Here is a 21,271-nt window from a genome sequence, read left to right as displayed (position 1 = left end):
TTCCTGCCACAGCTTTGCACTTTGCATTAGATGGTGCTGTCAACGATTTAAATGATGAAGGTTGAAGAAAAGAATGTAATATGAAGGTTTGCAGTTGCTTTGTTAAAATAATATTGAGGTACCCACCTCCAGACGAAATTACTATGATTCTGGTGACTTGCTATCTTAACTTCCAAGGGGTTTTTTTTAACAAATACCACCCTTGAACAGCAGTGTCAATTCGGTTCCTACACTTCCAATTTGAGCAATTTAATTACTGTATTCGTAAGTTAAAGGTATCTTCTATGCATTGAACCTTAAATGGTTGATCAAATGGCATGGAGTTTCGATATATGCATAATTGCTTTGAAAAATAGTGGGTTCATAATTAAAAAATTAATTTTTTTCTTGTGAGTATCATGTTTTATTCATTTTTTTCAAAGTAATTACGCGATAATTACACAATTCACAGTTGCAAATATCTTTTCTGTTGATATATTTGAAAGTCTCGTAAAATATATATCAGTTTCAGTTTCTGCAAACAACTACAACATATTACTGACACTGTGCTATTGTTTTCCTATATTTTCTTTTTTATTTTAGAGCGACAATATAGGCAAAACTCAGTTCGAGCTCATATGTGCATGTACATTTTTAGGGTAAAAAATGTTTTCGTACATAAACAGGAACTCCGGGAATTTCATATCTGGTGAAGTGAGGGCCAAAACAAGCCTAATCTGTCCAAAAAGATTGGATAGTCATTGTAAACTATTAACCATTTTGGTCTGGTCTGAAAAAAAAAAAAAAAAAAAAAAACTGGAAATTCTCAGAGACAAAACAGGCAATGGCCGGTCGTCCATGGAAAATAGATGAAGTGTATCCATATTGGACCCATGCCATCAGTTCAACATTAACGAGAAAGCAAAGTTTCAAATGATAATGAAGCTTCTCTAAAGACATTATTCTGAACAACATACTACTCTCACTTATCTTTTGAAGCAGAAGAGGCACGAACAATGTATGTTTTGATGCTGACCCCAGGAAATTTGTAAACGCAATTCATTCTACCATGCAACACGCTGAAACCAAAATATCCAATAAATCTTTCGCATTCATTCAAACACAAGTTATAAATGGCTCCATGCAAAGTCTTTCAAATTCTCAATGCAATCAAATCACGAGAATATCGTCAATTACAGGGTAACATCTAAAAAAAGGGCAATTAAACAAAAACCCGTATTCTTCAATCCCTGTACTTGCTCAATGTTGACACAATTTTTGTTCTTGATTAATTTTTTTTCTCTCTGTTTTCAAGAAAAGAGGAGACTACAAGGTAAGGGGGGAGTTATTTACACCCTCTTGGGCTTCTTCGCAACCCCTTCTTTCTTATCACTCTCTGCAGCCTTTTTCTTATCCTTTCTCTCCCTCTTCTTTAGAGCTGTCATGTGGGCCTTGAGTATAGTTGCATACGAAGCTTGAAAACGCTGATGATCCTTTGCTCCAACCTTTCCAATGAAAACCAGTAAAAACTGTTTAGCCAGGGACTAAAAAGAAATGCGCACTAACATCTATTTTTTGGTAAGTAAAGCAAATGCAATGGACACTAATATCTACAGGCAAAATTACTGAGCATGTCCATCAACTTGGACCAATCTAGGAAAAAGGTCAATAATGGGACCTATTTGGTACAATTGTCGACCATATAAAAGTAAGCCCATCTAGCTCACTTGGTAGAGCACAAGGCTCTTAACCTTGTGGCTGTGGGTTCAAGCCCCAGGGTGGGCGATCTAACGTATCTCAAATTACAAAAAATAAATAAATAAAAAATAAAACTCTAAAAAATGCATATTCCAAAGACCAAATGAACCATCACCTCTTAAATAAATCACAGACCCAAACAGTATCAAGTTTTCTTAACCCAAACACCCACTTACTTTTTTTTTTTTTATATGTAAGAGATAAATTTTATTAATGAAAAAGGCCAAAGCCATGTACACAGGTAGTATACCACAAAACTCCTAAAAAATACATTCTAAGAGCGATGAACTAAAGACAAGAAGTCTTGAATATTGTCCCCAACTAAAACAATAGCAGAAAACCAAAGCAATAAAGTATTAAAAAAGAAATTCTTCAGCTCCACCACTGTACGTTCCTTGTCTTCAAAACATCGCGCATTCCTTTCCATCCAAGTGCACCACATGATACACAGCGGAATCATCTTCCATACTGCTGCCACTTGACGACAACCCTGCAAATTCCTCCAACAGCCCATCAATTCCACCACCCTCGAAGGCATTACCCATGCGACATCAACCCTCCGAAAGATCTCATCCCACAACACCCTTGTTACCTCACAGTGTAGTAAGAGATGATCAACCGATTCTCCATTCTTTTTGCACATGTAACACCAATCCATCACCACACATCCTCTTTTCCTCAAGTTGTCGATAGTCAAGATCTTTCCTAGTGCGGCATTCCAAACAAAGAAAGCAACTTTGGAAGGCACACGAGATCTCCAGATGTTCTTCCAAGGGAATGGAGTAAGGTCATACGTGATCAAAAGGTTGTAATACGCCTTACAAACACCCACTTACCAACAATTATCTATCATTAAATAGAAGAGATGAAAGCTCCCACAACCATGCAGCAGCAACTTTGATTTTAGCATGACGATATTTAAAAGCATAAGGCATCTTCAATTCCTTTTTTCCTTTGTGCCCCCAAGAATCTTTGATTTTAATTTAAAAAGAAAGTGCACAATCCAAGCATCGGTTTTCTGAATTAGAATAGCCAAAACATACTTTTCATGGGAAAAGTAAATGTCAAATGTATAGAGTTCGTATCTCAGCATTCCTTGTAGTATTCAGTATCATGCCATCCAAACCATATGGGCTAGTTCCTCAATCACAATATATGGAACAATGTCTTCATATTCTAATCAACCTTTTATCTTGAACCAAGGTTTCCACAGGCTCTCCCTGCTCCACGAAAATATGACAACACAAACTATCAAAAACTAACCGTTGACAAATTCCTCAAAGATGTAAGACACACCCTGGAGAATTAATCACTCATATTTCCTTTAGTTTCCAAATCAAGCAACAAAAGTTTCGCCCACTTTCCTACCCAAATCTACAATCTCATCCTTCCCTCATCAATCTATTGATCTATCCTAGACATTCCACTCTAACTAATTCTTATGAGTCTCCAATTATCATTTTACAGCATTTACTTTTTTTTTTATCGGTAAAAGTAATATTAAAGATTTTACAGCATTTACGAAAACCTTCCTTCAAATCAAGGGGAAAAATCAACCACCTAACTTTTCCTAAATTAACACCAGGACTGCAGTTTACTCTCTTCTCCAAATCCGATGCTTCAAAGAACAGTCTCTAAAATAAAAGGTCCATCAAACCTCCACAAAGCACTATCATTCCTAAGATACAAAAAATTACAAATGCAACAAATGAATATGAATGGATCATATCGGTCACATAAAAAGGAGAATGATTCACATAAAAAGGAGAACAATGCATCATTCAGATCTCAGATCTAAAACTAGAACCCAACCTCCAATAACAGAACTCATCAAACCCCTAAAGAAACAAAAAAGAAATCGCAACACTCAAAACCACATAACAAGTGCATAATTTCCTATGGTGAAAGAGAAGAAGAAAAAAAAAGCAAACAGCTATACATTACCCAATTCCAGAACATGCCTAGAATCTCAACTCTGAAAAATAAAGGTCAATAATGGAAGAGCATGCAACTAATACTAATTGTCAGGACTACATACTGAAGTCGAAATCGTCTTTTTCCCATCAGTAGCACGGATAAGGCATCTATACTCAATCGTTTCACCAGCAGTTGCCATTTTATTCCTCTGAACTTTAGACTTCAAGGATGCTAAGAGATCACAAGAATGAAAAGCATTGATTAGTATACCAAGCAGACCACCCAAAAACTCATCAGCCTGATTAAAACAAATGGAATTAAAAGGAAAGAATGACACATACATCGCTTAAGGGTAACCCAAACAGAGCCCTTCTCAGTGCTGCGCTCAAACATGCTAGTGAGTTCATTGAGGAATGGGTCTAGCTGTAAAAGAACCTGAAAAAATATTTCAAGTGGACAGGAAAGAAAGAAAAGTCTGCTTTAGAATCTAGCCCAATCACAAAAAGGAATCAAAGCATGCACAAAAGCAACTGCAAATGGAGCTACCCAGAAATAGGCTATCTTTGCCATAAAACAACAATGGAATTATAATTTAACCCATAAAACACAGAATCATTCAGGGAGCAAGCATTTGAACCACTAGGGGTTGGCTTAAGTGGTAAAAGCCTTGGCCTTGGTAGTATGCACCTCTAAGTCTAACGTTCGAATCAGCTTGGGTGCAAACAATTTCAAGAGGCCATCAGACTGGGGGACTTCCCCCTGAATTACCCAAGGTACACTTGCAGAAACTCTTTGCCCAGTACCTATGCATCCCGGATTAGTCAGGACTTTGTTTTCAGACACCGGTGCCAATAAAAAAAAAAAGCATTTGAATAAATCCAAACCCTGCTTCATAATATATAGAACCATTTCATTTATAATTAACCAAAAAGCAATAATACAATAATTTCCCAATTTGGTCTGTGGAATTGAAAACCACGCATATGTGACAAAATAATAATAATAATAAGGTTACAGTCCCGAATAGCTAAGTGACGAGTTCGAGCATTGCAAATAAATACAATCTAGAAATGCATGCACAAATACAGACTTATACCCATACGTATACAATCCATATACAGCAATATTATCGCCTAAATTATTTAGTACTCTACATTTGAACAACGAATCCTATTGCTCGCAGTGATAATATTGGAGAACAGGATCAGCAATAACAGAACATCCATTTATTTTTAAAAAAAAAAAGTCCAACAGGAAAAATTCTTAGATTAACAAAATGCCGTACGGAAAAAAGGCAGAGGAACAGAAAGAAGAGAATAACCATGATGAAGGCTGTGGTTGAGATCTAATCGCCGACCCAAATCCCTAGCAGTCTCTTTCTCTCAAATTCAGTGAGAGAAGCAAAACCCTTTCGCCGTTGAATCGAGAATTATAATTTCACAGGGACGCGTAAATTGAGTACTTGTAAGTTTGTGTCACGATCAATCAAGGATTTTGACTGAGCCTGAACGGGAGATATGACGGTTTCTCTACAATTTTATCTCCGTGTAACGTCAGTCTTAAGGGCTGGTTTGGATGAAATGATTTTTTATGAATGGAAAAAAAATATTATTATTAGTTTTTATAAAATATTATTATTATTTAAAATTTTAAAAAAAATTAAATTATTTTTTATAAAAATTTAAAAAAATTATAATAATAAGTGAGATGAAACCACTCTATGTCCCAACAATGCCAAATACTTTAGATTGGTGAATACACGTCTCTCTAATTGGTTTACATCTACTAAAGAAGTCAATCATATTAAGTAAATATTTATGTTTATTTGTTTGAAATATATCTAGTAATATTTTAAATAATGCTCTTGGGTAATCTGAAACATAATGCCTTGGGTTTTGAATTTGGGATAAAAAAGTGTCCCGAATCTCTTTTTCTTTTCTTTTCTTTTTTAATTTAGTGATTAAAGAAATATTTTTTAAAGATATTGTGAATTTTTTATTTTTTTAAAAAATATTTATGATGATTAAAAAAACACATGAAAAAAAATAAAATAAAGATAAAAAAATAAAACATCACGTTCGGGACACAATTTCGAGCTACTTCTTCAATAGCCGTAGCACTGCTCAATCTGAAATTTACCGCTAATGACTCTTTTGACGTGACATTATTATGTGTTGTCGTGTGATTTATTAAACACACAAGCACAAAATATGTAAGGGATTTGGATTTTAGGCTCATTTGGATTCGAAACTCACATCAATTTATCTTTATTCATCTCATCTCATTATTATAATTTTTTCAAATTTTCACACAAAATATAATAAACAATTCAATTTTTTTTTTGCATTTTCAGACGTCCTTTTTATTTTAAATATGTTTATTTTTTAATAAATCACATAGCACTAGGTGGTGGTTTGGCGTCAAAAAAAATCATCTGAACAATAATTTTCAGACAACCCAATAGTAATAATCTAATATTTTAATAAGAGTCGGGCTACTTTGCCGCTCTAAGTAGCCCGCTCAAGTTAACCGCTTTTCAGGTTTTGTTTTTTTTTCATATTTTTTAATATTTTAAAATATATATTTTTTTAAAATATTTCAATACACTTAAAATTACTTTCTTAATTACTAAGTAAAAAAAAAAAAAAAGGACAAACAATCAAATAGAACAGTACAATTGGGAGGCAAGGTAGTTTTTTCCTTTTAGTAAACCAAACGGTGCAAACATGCCATTCTTGTATAAAATGGAGTAGTAAGAGACAACCTTAATTTTATGAAAGGCAATGCGAAATGTATGCCCATTAATACTTTAGCGTTCAATTTCACTTCACAATGTCTTCTTCGACTATCTAGTAATCTAAACTCTAGAATTTGGATCGGATTCAGATTTATCTAGTAATTGAGGTTTTGAAAACCATTTCAATATGTGGGCATTGATGTAAAAAAAAAAAAGTTATACACCACAATATCATCCGTTATTGAATGATTTTTTTAATATTTATTATTCAATGGTGATAAATATATCACATCTTACGTAATAGAATAAAAATGAGATGAAAGTGTAGTGTATAGCATTACTTTAAAAAAATCATATTATTAGCCGCAATGTGGCACAACACGGATACATAAATAAGTAATGTATTTATAAACCTACTTGCGAGTAACAAAACTCTTTGATCTAATTAGGATTGGGTTAGAATCGGATTTTGTAGAGGTAATTAATGTATTAATTATTCTCGATTATGAGCATATAAGTTTACTTTAATCAATTATGGGTTTCCAATCTCAAAAGAAAAAGTTGGACCGCACAGAATCAAACTTATGAAAAACTTAGAGCACAATCAAATTTGGGCCAAACGCGAGATGTTCGGGTTTACTCCATTTGGATGTACAAAACAATTGAGTGTACTTTATTTTTAAGCTGCTTTGGACATCCAAACACACAAATGAGTACAATTCAACTTGAACTCGTTGTCTGGGCCCCATGTAAATAGCATCGGCAACTACCGAAAGGGACTTTATGGTTCCCCAGACATGAGCTGACAATTGACATCGGCTAGAAAATGAATTTCAAGTGCATTACTCATTGACATGTGTTGTTGGGTCCTACAACTCAAACCCACAGAATGACATTTGTTCCTTAATCCTTGCGCCAGAATGAAGTGTAGAAAACTTTTTTTTTTGCAAGTTCGACGTATTGTGGGGAGACAATAATGTCAATAAACAGTAGATATTTATGGTGGGTCCCAATAATTTTACAACTTCACATAAATATACATCCAAACATATTTTAAATTCGTCTTAAATGGGTCTCATAAAACTCACCCAACCATCTCAACTCACTACTATTCATAAAAAACTCAGCTTAGGTTAACATCTAAACGCAGCAAAGAAGGATGGCTAAAATTACTTTAAAAAAAAGAAGAATGCCTATGCCAACAAGGGACGTAGAAGTTGTGCAGTGACCGCAGTTGGGGCACTATTTCTATTAGTTTATGTCATCCCAAAACTTGAATGCTCAACGCGAACATTAATACAGGATCCAACAACCAGTATAATACGATTGGCATGGGGGGAAAAACATGAAACAAAGAAACGGTATCTAGTACTTGAATCTGACGCTCCGACTGGTTCCTATATTAATTCCAGTGGCTTCCCCACCATATGGACCGCTAGGTTTCCTAATCTCTTGCACCTGCCCCTTCCGACGATTTACTTTTTTCTTGTGTTGTTCCTGCACATTTTGAGCGAAAGAGAGAGAGAGATTAGGACGTTAGAGGATGACATGATTTGCTATATCTGAAAATTTGAATTTATGATGTAATACCTTGTACTTCTTCCTTGGATTTTTGATCTGCTTCTTACGATTACGAGTCAACCCCCGGTTCTTCTCCATCTGTGGCAAATTTGGCAAGAAAAACGATAAGAGACCAACGACAGTAATTCAATGTAACAACCCAATAAAAGCACTAATCGTGTATGCGTTTATTATACTCCAAACGAATCAGTTAAGGTTATAATTGATGTTTTTAGAATCATTGATAAACCTGAAGAACTTCTCTTTCCCCAAATAAATTGGGATCTCATTCACCAAACTCAATCGTCACCCTCTCATACAAGTGAATTAACTCAATCTAGGATATTGCATCTCCCACACTGAAATTTCTAATGTCCTCGTCAGACCACTCTGTTGTAGCTTCTCAACCCCCATGACTTAAGACCCACACTTTTGACTACAAATTGTCTTTGATGCTATTTTTAACAACCCAATGAAAGCACTAACCACATTTGTACTTGTACTCCATAAGGATTGGTCAAGATTACAGTTGGAGTTTCTTAGAATAATTTATAATCCCAAAGACTTCTATTTCCTAGACAATGTGGCATCCCATCACCACCCCATCATACAATCAAACTAACTCAATATGGCGGGGTCCTATAGTCAAGATCAAACAAGATGGTGAAAATAGGGATGTGCTCACCTGATAAGTGATCTGACGTTTTCCATCTATGGTTTCAGGAAGAGATGGGACTGCTGAGGTCCTGCAGAAGCAAGCATGTTTTGAGAACACAACCAGAACCAGGGGAAAATCGATGTGTAGCAAAGGCCATTTAACAGTTCAATTGAAACCATAAAAATTGCAAGAGACCTACAAACAGTGATAATAATTATAATGAAACACATGCACATAAACAAACAGAAAGAGAGATATCGATCTCTAGCACTCAAGATATACCTATGAGGAATAATGTAGCTATAAGACACGGATGAGTTATCATCCCTGTTCTTAAATGTACTAAGGAACACAAGTCTCTGGCAGAAGAGATAAGAAACCAAGCAACCTGACTATAGTTGGTTGGGAGGTGGTAAAAAGGTACCAGCTACTCAAAGTGCAGAAACACACCTTGAATACTTCTCAGCTTTAGCAGCAAGTTTTGCAGCTCTTAGTTGCTTGACTTGTTTATAATACTCATCTTCTGAATCTCCTGCATCACCATCCTCCATTTCAGCATCTCCATCCTCCAAGTCAGCATCCCCATCCTCCATGTCAGCATCCTCATCAGCATCAATGTTGCCAACTTCATTTCCAAACCCATCCTGAGATTTGATTCCAGCTCCAGCCAACACTCGAAGCTCATGCTTCCTACGCCTTTCTCCAATATCATCCCTCATAGGTAAATCATCATCACCAGAAACCACCTTCCAGCAAAGGAAAACCAGAAAAAATTGCATGCAAATGTTATTTAAATAGATAAATACTTCGAAACTTCTTGACACAATCAACTAGCTATCAGGGTTTCCCACGTCTTGCCCACCTCCTTTTCATCTTTTAGCAGTAGTGGGACATCTTATCAGATAGAGGAAGAATCTCATATTCACAGAGCACAATAAAAGATTCTCCTGAAATTACAACCTAAAATTCCATAGATCCAGAATCCCTAGGTTGCAATTAGAGGTAAATACATTAAATCCTAGACCAGAACTGTCCAGATATAATCACCCACAAGAAAAACCTAAAACACTAACTCCGATGGTCAAATAGTCTTTTCATTTGTTCTTTTTTTCAGAGCTAATTTCAATAGTTTGATAGTCAAAGTACAATAAAGTTGGTATCCATTTCTAGCTGCTAACTTGTAACCGGGTGGTTTTTTGTATAATTCCTGTGTACTTGGGTTACGCTATTTACTTGATTCAATAAAACTTAATTTTACTTGTAAAAAAAAGTTGTAGGTTGCAGGAGGCAGGAACCACAGTGGCCTGTTGAAACCATTCATGGAAGGAGGATCAGTGGTAAACAGCAAGCAAAAATCCATTTCACAAACATAAGACAGGGCAGCATTTTCAAAATTTCAAGTTCAGTCCTACTAAAAAATGGTGAAATGTTGAAAACAGTAGTTCTCATTCTACTGAGAAATTTAAAAATGTTAAGAATAGTAAATAATTGAAGCATAATACTACAAATTAATTAGTTTGTCAGATCAAAACATAAATCCTTGAGGAGCAGGCACATCGGTGTTGTCTCTAGTCCGAACCCATACAATGGTGGACAGGATGCATGCAAGTCAACATCACGCTCCAATATTGGACGATAACCAACATGGTCTGTGAACTTGACATCAACATGTACGACCGAAAAATGCTTCATCGCAAAGATCCACAGTAATAATTTTGATTTTAACTTTCTTTCATGCGAGCGGTTAATTAAGTATGAAGTTAAGGTCTCCATAAACTCTATAAAAGGCCAACCGAGAGGAAGTCAACGAGTTTTGTACCTTGGGCTTATTCTGTTTAGCAGCAACAATGTGGGAAAGTTTGCTTGAGCTCAATGAGCTTGCAGGATCATTAACGAATCGTGTGGACCCCACATCTATAGCATCATCATCAAAATCATTATACGTCACGAGCTGTCTGTTCCATACCAGCTTCATTGAATTAGTCCTCACAATGTGAGAAAGAAGCAAATCATAGAGCCTAGGAGAAAAACTGTACCCATTAACCGGTTTCAAATGTTTCTGGGCTTTATTAGGTTTAGGAACTATGGAGCTAAGAAAACCCTTCTGCTTCAATCTTTCTTCGAGGGCAGCTCTTACTTTTAACATTTCCATGCTCTGACCACCAACTTGTTCACTCTGCATATTTCAACCATCTTTTTTCATGAGCGGAATTGTAGCAACAAATGTCTTAAAAACAAAAGGAAAAAAGTAAGGACATGGCAACTGTAGGACGGAGTAAAAGAATTATGTAAACCAACCCCAGTTAATTTGGATTAAGGTTTAGTTGAGGTGAGTTCTAATTAAAAACAAAAACAAAAAACCAACTGATTATGAGAATGAAAATAAAGGTGAGAACATCAAAACTGAAATAATTTCACCTGACGCTTGCGCTTTCCTGCTTTGTTATCCTTATCCTTCAAATAGACCACATTTTCAGACTTGTTTGTGTCATGCAGCTGCTGTAGTAAAAGAAAGCCATAAGTAAACATGAAAGATAATCACTTGAAAAACAAGCACACATTACTGAGATAAAGTCAAAGTAGTAATTACCATTGTTGCTTCTTGGGTTTCAACAGAAGGATGGGGATCCTGATAAGTAGTATTCTCCTCACCCAACTTTACTACCACATCAACCCCTTGATTATTACTGAGGAATTTCTCAAGTTCAGATGGAAGATTCCCATCAAGTTGTTTTATCTGTTTAGTGAAGCAAATATTAACAAGTTGCAAGCTATGAGTGAAACTAATTTCACCTTTGAAACTAGAAGCAAGTGATGGACCACAACAAATTTTTTTTGAACAGAACCACAACAAATTTATAGCTGTTATAGTACTTGTGCACAAAGTGAGAGGAAACAATCTGTAGGAAAAAAATTAGTTATATAACCAAATTTTAAAAAATATAGAATTTTGGGAAAACACCGATTTTTTCCTCTTTATTTGCTGAGCTGATTTTTTCACTTTTGTTACCATCATAACAATAAACTTAGGTCCAATCTGAATTTTCTCTGGCATTTTATTACCAAAAGAATATAGTACAAACAAGGCCAGAAATTGAAGTACTTGGCTTTAACAGTCATCGTGTTGCAAACATGTTGACAACTTTTCTTTTGCAAATCAAATTAGATTTCATAAAATTCAATAGAATAGGCAAACTTTAAGATGACTTACAGGTAACCATTCAATAATAGTACCTATCAGGAAAAACAAATACAAGTCTAAAGCTAGCAGAAATATATATATTTATATATATTTTATAAGTAAAAGCCAGCAGAAATATAGATATATTAACCTTTCAGGTGCCTACCCAGCATTGAAATAAGAGAAGTGCTAGACCACAAAGAGATTATACAAAAGTAAACTCACAAACTTACTTTTATTGTAAAGTAGATCTAACGAATCACATTAAGCCATATCAGTTTGTGAGTTTACTTTTGTACAATCCATTTGTAGCTAAAGTATTTCTCTTGAAATAAATCCTAATATTTATTTTCCATCGGTACCAATGATCCCACCTCCATCTCATTATTTAAGGAAAATGTGTCATTTGATCTAAAGCTGATCAGCTGTAATAAATATTACCAAAATTTTCAAACATAAATGAATTAATTTTCGATGTTGCTTTAAATTTGGATTGTTCAAGTAGCACTCTTGGCATGGGACTTATCCAGACAATGAAAATCACAGAAATAAATAGCCATGGTGTACCTATTTAACCAATTTTAAACATTATCAAGGAGGAGAAGTAACCTTCTTTTTGAAGAAGAGCACAAACGCTTGCGACATATACATTTGTATGGTATCAACAACAATCAAAAGTGAAAAGATAAGGCACAGTACAAGCACAAACCACATTTTCAACATTCATGAAAATTAAATTATTATTTTGGAGCAAAAAACCTAATGCTTATAGAAGATAATTTAGTCTTTGGAAAGAGAATGGAGGACCTTATCCAATAAGCTCTTGATCTCTACAAGGCGAGCTAGCACAGGATGATCACGAATGGGCTGCCCTTCAGACTTGAGAAGAAGATAGAACGTTATAGCTTGGCAATAGGAGAGCAAAAGAAGCTGCTTCACCTCCAAATAGCGGATTCCCCCTTCCATCAGGGTTTCCCCCTTTTTAACCTTCACAGAAGTGGAAGTAAATGAACTAATCAAACATCTTACAACACACTTTGGGTCAGGAGTGCGGTTGGGAATGGAGCCACTGCCCAGAGGGGGGAGGATCCGTTCATGAGGACTCCAGCACAAAGCAGGAGAAAAGAAACAAATAGAAATTATATAAATCAACGTATTAGATGATTTAAGACAAACTTACAAGTTAGATATACAAGCATGTTAATATCCAAACTTAAGAAAAAAAGGCTTGTTTTGTTGTGTCTTTGGAAAACACAAACAATATGTTTTCAAAGGTTTTTTTTATTCCTAAACTAGAAAAAAAATAAGATTTCAGGATGCATCACTTCGATATTCTCTAAAACCAGCTACTTTCAAGAATAATTTTCTGAAAATACATTTCTTATTTATCTTTTTTGTTGGGAATACATGGTTTTAAGACGAGAACTAGAGAGGTCCTTAAGAGCATCTTTAAAAGGAGAAAAGAATCCATCACATATACTAATATCTCGTGTCAAACTACCAAGAGGAACGTATTATTGACTCCGCAGATGCCACAGATAAATAAAATAAAATAAAATAAAAACAATATAAGGCCCTCTAAAAGCATAGATTCTGAATTAGGAGATAAATCAACCCACTTCCTGGAACATGCCACATAAGTTGTCCTCATTGGAGCACTGCAAATTACTCCTCTTATAAGAAAATGGAACAAGACGAACGGATAATACCTTAGTCAGAAGTGGATTCACTTTACTTTCAAGCTGTTCAAGTGCATCATTGAGCTCTGATAGCAAACCAACTAATTCTGGCGCAGAACTGTGGGATAAAAAAATTATCACGCAAAAGCATAGGATATTGAACTGCAGTAGTTGGCAAAAGCAGAGATATTTTCAATGAGAAGCACACATTAAGGCCCCAAAGAAAACCAGAAAAGTAATTTATGAGCATTTGTAAGCAGCATAACTATTGTAAGAACTAGATAATATAAAAACTTTGATCGTGAATGAATGTACACGAGCTCCAAGCTTTCATTCCCGATACACTCTTTCTTTGGACAACTTCTATAGACTTTTGTGGGCTTAACTTTCATTATTTTCTTATATTTTTTTTTCCCATTCTAGATGGATCTATCATCACCCTTGTATACATCTTGTATAATAGGGTTGTGCCTTTTGTGCTTTTTCATAAAATTTTTACTTTAAAAAAATATATAAGTCTACAAATGCCAAAGACAAGTATGTAATTCTTTGTATCAAGAAAAACAACAAATTATAAGCACCTCGTGTTTTTTATTGGAAAAGCTGAACCACACTAAAAGGGCCTCTACTAATTTATTGTTTTTATGAATAAACCTATAACCAATTTACATCACATCTTATAGCATAGGTATAAAAGATATAGCTTAGAAATATAAAAATCACCAAACTCATATTTGTAATAACCATAAAAAAGAAAATCAAACTACCTATATAAAACATCCATTTGTTCCTCCCTTGATAGAGCATTTAAATCTTTCTTAACCTCATAAGCCATGCCCATGTCATCTATGGTTTCTTTTCTCACTGGAGCTTCTTTTCTGTTTTTTCCTTTGGTCGATATTTCCTGTGCAAGCAGAGAAATCATGTCACGTCATTCAAAATAATGTTTTTTTAGATGTCCCTTTCTACTTATCAGGAAAAGTTATTAACTATAGCAGCACAAAGGGAATAATCCAAGTTAAAAAAAATGCCTAGGGAAAAACAGAACACAAGACTAAGACCAAAGGTTTAACAAACTTTTCGTTATCATTTTTTTTTTTTATAGGTAATAAGAGATTTTATTCCAAGTAAATAGGCATAGCCCAAGTATACAGAGAGTATATATGAGAATACAACTAAATACAAACTAAAGTTATCAAATTCTTTTTTATCAAGGAGAGAATTGAATCCCACCTCTAGAGTTAATTCCCTATCACTCTCATCTTCATTAACATCTTCAAGGCCAAAGTCTTCCATTGATAAAGATTTTGCTTTCTGCCTCTGCAATTTCAAAGCCTCTTCCTCCTCTATTGCAAGGTCCTCATCATCACTTGATTGTCTCTTCATCAAAAAGTTGGAAATTAGAACTTGCCATCACTTATGAATTCACTTATGTTCATCTGAATGCAATAAGAAATTCGTTGGCAATAGGTTGCCATCAAGGTAGTAATTTATTTGTTCTAGAAATATATATATAAAAGAAAATTACACTTTGCACCTTTGACCTACCACCAAGTTTTCAATTTGCACCATTAATTACCATAACGGGCAATTAGCACCAAATCTAAAAATTTTTGGCAATTTACATCCTCAGTTAAGATATGACCATTAAGATTGTGCCACATGTCCTATTTTTCATCGATCATAACAGTACAATCTTAACTGAGTGCAAATGGCCAGAATTTGGTAATTTAGGGTGCCGACTGACAATTTTGATACTTTATAGTGCAAACTGAAAAAGTGGAGGTAGTTTAGGGTGAATAATTCAGTTTTTCCTATATATTAAACATATATGGATAGAAAGTGAAAAGGGAAGGGGGGAGATAGGACAATCAATTTCAAATCATCACCTCAAAATCACGATTATCAGCAGAATAATATTGATTCATTTTTCCACCCCATATGGCTTCTTGTTCATCCTCATCCTCATCTTCATGCATGTCATCCTCAACACCACCAAACTTTTCCCGTAAAAATTTCTGTTGCCTAGCAACTACAGAGAGTATTCGTAATTAATAAAAGTTGCAATCCTATCAGAACAGCCAAGTAGGTATACTACATACCCCTAGATGATTTAGCATCCCCTCACCAACCACCCCATCCCCCCCTTCTGAAAAAATAAACAAGATTCTCCTTGGAGTAAATGCTCTTATTTCACCCAAGAAAGATATCAAACAATGAAGTTATAAATGTAATCTTTAATGTATCAGATAAACTGATCTCCATATTTTTTTTTTATCCAAGTTGATCATAAGCTGATAATTATATACAAGATTATGAAGATATTGAAATTTCATACCACGTAGCTCATTCCACATAAACCCATCTACAAAAAAGACAACACCCTAGCACACAAGGAATATATAGATGATAACTTGTTTTAAACATTTAGCACATAATCTTTTTTTTTATAAGTGAACATTTAGCACATAATCTAATCATATTAGTGAATGGGAATTGTTTTGTACAATATTTTTATCCACTAGTATTAAAAATCAATTTTACAACCAGCCAACCAATCAAAATTAAAACATATAGTGATTAAATGGAGGAGGGGATGAATCCATGGGTTGCATAAAAAGACTCCCGATAAAAACCAGTGCAATTGCTTACCAATCCCACCCACCACATCCCTATGGTTCATAGGGTTTCCTGAATATTTCTATACCTGATTTTAAAGTATATTCTAGCTGAGCCATTGGCTGACACATATTTTCCATAATTCACTAAATTTTAAAAAGATGCACATGATGCAATAACTTATAGTATTTCTAGCATACATAATGACAATCACTTGTTGTGCAAGCATGTTGACCCATGTCAAACCCAACAAGAAGAATATATTTCCATTGAGTGATATGATGACTTAATATATTTTACTTTTTATTAAACTAAATCATCCCAGTACAAGCTTCTGTCTGTTTATAAATGCACTTTTTCAAGTGTTTTTAGCAAAAAATGATCCAGACAAACAGCTTCAGCTATACTTTCAAAATAGAAACCACTTAATTTTTTTTTTTTTTTTATAAGTAAGAAACCACTTAAAATTATCAAATGCAATAACAAAATGCAAGGAATGGTAAACCATCTTCCTTACTTTTTGCAGCAAAGCCAGTTTCTTGGGTATCGTCACTGATATCGCCGTCATCATCGTCGTCATCCTCATCACCATCGACACCCTACAAGCAATATTAACATTAACCGATGGCCTGAAAGGAAAAAATACAAATGGAAATGCCACAGCCTGTTTAATGCTTATGCTCGCTCAAACAAAATCTAAAAATAAGAACAATGCCTTAACTTGTTTAATGTTTCAGTGTTATGTATAATACAAAAAGAAAACAAAAACAAAAACAATAAAAGCAACCTAAATTTTAACTCATGCATGATAAAGCACTCAAAAAATTTCCTACAACTCAAGTGAAACCTATAGCATTCTCAATAGAATAATAGACATAATATCTTCAAACTTTCAAAGCACCTATTACAACTTGATAGAAAAGGGAAAACACAAACCTTGAGATCAAAGACAGGCAGCTCTTCTTCTTCATCTGACTCCCCAACACCAATATTCACATCAAGCGGAACAACATCCCTCTGCTTGTGAACTGCAAACACACAGGATTTCTTTTAGCATCATTATTTTCTCCTTGACTAACAATAGGACAGAAATAAAATAAGAGGACCCATTCCTATCCTCATTTCTTTTTTTAAAAGTAAATTTTTTATTAAACCACGTAATTAGGCATAGCCCAAGTACACAGGAAGTATACAAGAGAAAAACGCCTAATTACAAACTAAAGCTGAAAAACAGCACAAAAGTCATTTAGACTATCCCCATACATTACAATAATCGAACCCCAAAACAACAAAGTATGATAAAAGAAGTCTTTAATCCCTCCCACCGAGCGTTCTCTATTGTCAAAACAGCGCCCATTCCTCTCATTCCAAATACACCACATAAGACAAAGAGGTACCATTTTCCAAACATTGCCTTGAATCCCATTCCAACAGGCCAAGAGATTCACCACCCTCTTAGGCATCACCCAAGCAATACCAAGCTTAGCAAAAACCTCATCCCACAAAGCCTTCAAAACATCACAATGGAGATGAAGGTGATCTGCCAATTCACCACCCCTTTTGCACATGAAACACCAGTCCATTATAATGATACCTCGCTTTCTCAATTCATCCATGCTCATTTCTTTCCACTAAAATAGTTATCAGTTCACCAAAGAGGGAAAAAAATGGGACCAAAATCATTAGAATCCCATTAATTTTTTGTGTTCTCGACTAAAAACAGGTACCAACACAAGATAAGTGTATCCTTCATTCGATAACATTTGACTGTGAGCAGCACAGAAACAATGAATCGAAAAGCCTTAAGAAGAGCATAGCATCAAGCACCAGCTCAATTTTACTTTCTTGCCTTCATGTGAGAAAGTGTTATCGAACCACGAAAAATTAATTGCACGAATAATAGAAAAAAGCTTACAGGCGTCGATTTCGTCGTCCATGTCAGACAATAGAACGTCATCGTCGCGGGCAGTTCTCTTAGGGGTTTTGTAGTCTTTCTTCTGTCCCTTCCCTCTCTTACCCATTGCCTTCCACCTTATAAGGATTTCGATAACGCCTGCAGAATAGATTTAACTTACACAGATATGAAATAAAATAAAATAAATAACAATAACAAATTTTCGCATTGGACTCTGTTTGCCTCCATTGAAAACACTTTCAGGGAACAAATATCAACTAAAAAAACGGAGAGTTGGGTTTTCTATAAAATCCCAATCATGAAAAGAGTGCATATTACAATGAAAAACAAGTAAAAAAATTGAGTTACCTTTCGGTGAGGATTTGAAATCTCTCGTGTAGTCTCAACGCTCGACACTTCACAGAAAATGTCCCCAAAACCCTGGTCCCTAAGTGGTACGTTAGCAAGTAGGGTTTATGAGTGATGATATCGTCGCCATGACTGGGGGTTGGAGGTTGAACTAGGCGAGTATAGGCCCATTACCTTCATGGGCCCTAGCTCTAATATGACCCGAATGCCCAGCCCAATTTCCATCATTTAATCTAACTAATTTTTTTTTCAAACAACAAAAAAGAGTAAAAGATGGAAGGAAATGTTTATATTTGTAAGGACAGACTGAGAGTATTCAATTAATAAAAAAAAATGTGATGTTTTAGTATTTTTATTTTTAACATTGTTGAGTTGATAGATAAAAAAATATTTAATATAGTTCATATTTTACATCAAAAAAATTAATCTCCATATTGTTTGAAATGACGAAGGAAATAATTTGTATAGTTGTAAGATGTGAATGACTTGTAAGTATTTTTTTGAAAAAAATGAACAAATTTAAAAATTAAATAAAAAATATTATTTTAACAATTGAAATTTTTTTTTATTAAAGAAGTACGCAAAATGGACACGGCTAGGGGTTGCCCAGCATGTATGGTTTGGCGTGCCCCATAGTATATTTGATTTTTTTTCTTTCATTTTCTTTTAATATTTTTTTAACATTTTACAACAAAGAGGCCTTTAAATTGATGATGCGAAAAGTTTACAATCTAATGCAAGGAGTAACATTTTTTGACTTGGGTGAAAATCTCTTCTTGGCACAATTCTTTGATTTGGGTGATCAAGAAAATGTTCTTCGTAATAGTCCTTGGACTTTTGATAAGAGTTTAATCCTTCTCCTCCATTATAATGGGGATCTTAAACCATCTGATATTAAAATGGATTTTGCCTCGTTTTGGGTTCGAATTTATGATTTACCATTAAAATGAATGACATGTGAAATTGTTAAATGGATTGGTGCTTCTATTGGCGTTGTTGAATATATTGACTTGCCAACAAATTCTTCGGAGTGGGGGATTTTTTCACGAGTTCATGTTTCTCTAGATATTAACAAGTCATTACCTTGAGTAAAGCAAGTGGTACTGGGTGATTCTCATATTGTATGAGTATGTTTTAAGTATAAAAAATTACTCAATCTTTGCTATTGTTGTGGCAAATTGGATCATGAAAATCGAGATTGTGTTTTGTGGGGGGGCTAATCGATCTGACTATGAGAAAAACGGGTTTCCGTTTGGTGCATGGTTGTGGGCTTTGGGTGGTGGCTCTAGTTTCCAGAAAAATATTTTGAAAAAAGCGACCATGCAGAAAATAACTATGAGGATACCCAGAATGAGGGTAATTTCCTGAGTGGTGAGTTGAGTCCGAATGGGAGTTCTAGTTCTAGGGCCACTATTCTGGAGGAAGGGGATTCGTCAATTGGTAACGCCATGGTAAAGATTCCAGATGTGTCTTCTTTACATGGTCGTGAGTCAAAATCTAAAATGCATGCTTGGGTTTTGTTTCTTGTTTGGGCCCAACTGGACTTGGAGTGATTGTTGTGGGGGCTCACGATAATGGGGCATGGTTGAAGAATAAGGCATTTGCAGTGCAACTTGGGGTGATGTCTTTCCAAGGGTGTGGGCTAAAGACTAATATGGGCTTGGGTTTTAACTATGTTTTTGGCCAATCAGAGTTAGGGTCTTTTCTGCTAAGGAATAATTTTAGGGAGTCTATTTTGTTGGAGTTTGGGGACAAAAGGAAGAGGGCTCCGATCTCGCACACTGCTCGCCTGCAGAGACGACAACACCAGAAAGGGAAGACCTCGAGGCACGACGACACAGGTTAGTTAGTGTTAACTCTCTCAAAAAGACTTGTTGATGTCAATTCTTCATTTGGTCTTGTTAACTCTGGAGATACGAAAGGGTTAAATCTCAAGATGGTTTTCTTTTTTATGTGGGGGTGGTTTTGATGGACGATCATGAAGGTCTTCAGTTTGGAACTCCCGGGGGCTTGGGAATCCACAGAAATTCAAGTCCTTTAGGACTTAATTCGAAAAGAAGATCTTAATCTGGTTTTTTTATGGAAACCAAATTATTAGTTTGTAATTTAGAAAGGTTGAAATTTGGGTTGGAATTTTTTGGATGTTTAGCAGTTAGCTACGATGGTCGTAGTGGTGGGTTGGGATTGTTTTGACGTTGAGATGCTAATCTAGATCTAGTGTCTTATTCAAAGCATCAATCTGATGCTTGGGTGATTGATGGGGTATTGGGGTTAAAGTGGGGACTAACAACAGTATATGGGCATCCTAAAGCTTGAAAACGTTGTGAGATGTGCAAATTATTGAAATTTATTTGTACTTCAGTTATGGGTCCATGGTTCTGTTTTGGGGACTTTAATGAGATTTTGGTTCAATGTGAAAAGCAAGGAGACTATAATCGTATGGTTGGACAATTGAATATTTTTAAAGAGATTGTTGATTATTGTGGTTTTAAAGGCCTCGATACTGATGGATCTTTGTTTACCTAATCTAATATGCGGGATGTGGTAGCTAATATTCAAGAACGACTAGATCAATTCCTAGCTAATGTAGATTGCCTGTCTTTATTCCTAGGATCCTGGATTAGAAATTTTATTACTTCTTATTCTAACTGAAATTACCGAAGTATCCATGTATCGTAATGCAGCGAAAATATCTACCAATATACTCAACAAATTGGTTAGTCGTCAAGCATACTATCAACTTATTAATTAAATAATAACATAAAATAAACGAAGTGCGTAACACCAAAATTGGTATCGAAGGAAAACCCTTTAAAAAACTATTTAAAGGTAAAATCCTACGGGGTAGTCAAACCCAGAAAATTCAATTTTATTATTTGAAAATCAATTCCAAGTAAAGTTCAATTACAAAACATTTGTC

At 35.0% G+C, this 21,271-nt stretch overlaps 2 protein-coding genes and 1 non-coding gene across 4 annotated transcripts; 1 reads left to right on the top strand and 2 right to left on the bottom strand.

The window, feature by feature from the left end:
* Nucleotides 1-1,060: 1,060 nt before the first annotated feature.
* LOC108982787 (signal recognition particle 14 kDa protein-like) lies at nt 1,061-5,246 on the bottom strand. Its single transcript, XM_035683438.1, has 4 exons — nt 4,976-5,246; nt 3,996-4,089; nt 3,776-3,885; nt 1,061-1,484 (listed from the first exon to the last, which is right to left on the bottom strand). The coding sequence occupies exons 1-4, from the start codon at nt 4,976-4,978 to the stop codon at nt 1,329-1,331; spliced, it is 363 nt and encodes a 120-aa protein (XP_035539331.1). The 5' UTR covers nt 4,979-5,246; the 3' UTR covers nt 1,061-1,328.
* TRNAK-CUU lies at nt 1,692-1,764 on the top strand. The gene has a single exon. It is a non-coding gene; the product is annotated as a tRNA-Lys (tRNA).
* Nucleotides 5,247-7,532: 2,286 nt separating the features above from the next.
* On the bottom strand, nt 7,533-18,470 carry LOC108982784 (something about silencing protein 10). Of its 2 annotated transcripts, none has more exons than XM_018954245.2 (17): nt 18,352-18,470; nt 18,004-18,141; nt 17,025-17,116; nt 16,606-16,687; nt 15,359-15,501; nt 14,703-14,849; nt 14,237-14,373; nt 13,500-13,587; nt 12,598-12,777; nt 11,200-11,346; nt 11,028-11,108; nt 10,646-10,785; nt 10,429-10,564; nt 9,060-9,355; nt 8,637-8,697; nt 7,982-8,050; nt 7,533-7,888 (listed from the first exon to the last, which is right to left on the bottom strand). In XM_018954245.2, the coding sequence occupies exons 2-17, from the start codon at nt 18,107-18,109 to the stop codon at nt 7,757-7,759; spliced, it is 2,037 nt and encodes a 678-aa protein (XP_018809790.1). In that variant the 5' UTR covers nt 18,110-18,141; nt 18,352-18,470; the 3' UTR covers nt 7,533-7,756. The 2 variants fall into 2 exon arrangements, with proteins under 2 accessions (XP_018809790.1, XP_018809791.1); XM_018954246.2 differs by having other exon boundaries at nt 11,028-11,105.
* Between the last annotated feature and the right edge of the window lie 2,801 nt (nt 18,471-21,271).

Source organism: Juglans regia, chromosome 12 (assembly GCF_001411555.2).
Source record: "Juglans regia cultivar Chandler chromosome 12, Walnut 2.0, whole genome shotgun sequence".
Taxonomy (NCBI): domain Eukaryota; kingdom Viridiplantae; phylum Streptophyta; class Magnoliopsida; order Fagales; family Juglandaceae; genus Juglans; species Juglans regia.
Note: the sequence above shows the minus strand (reverse complement) of the source record. Positions and strands in the feature narration are given on the sequence as shown.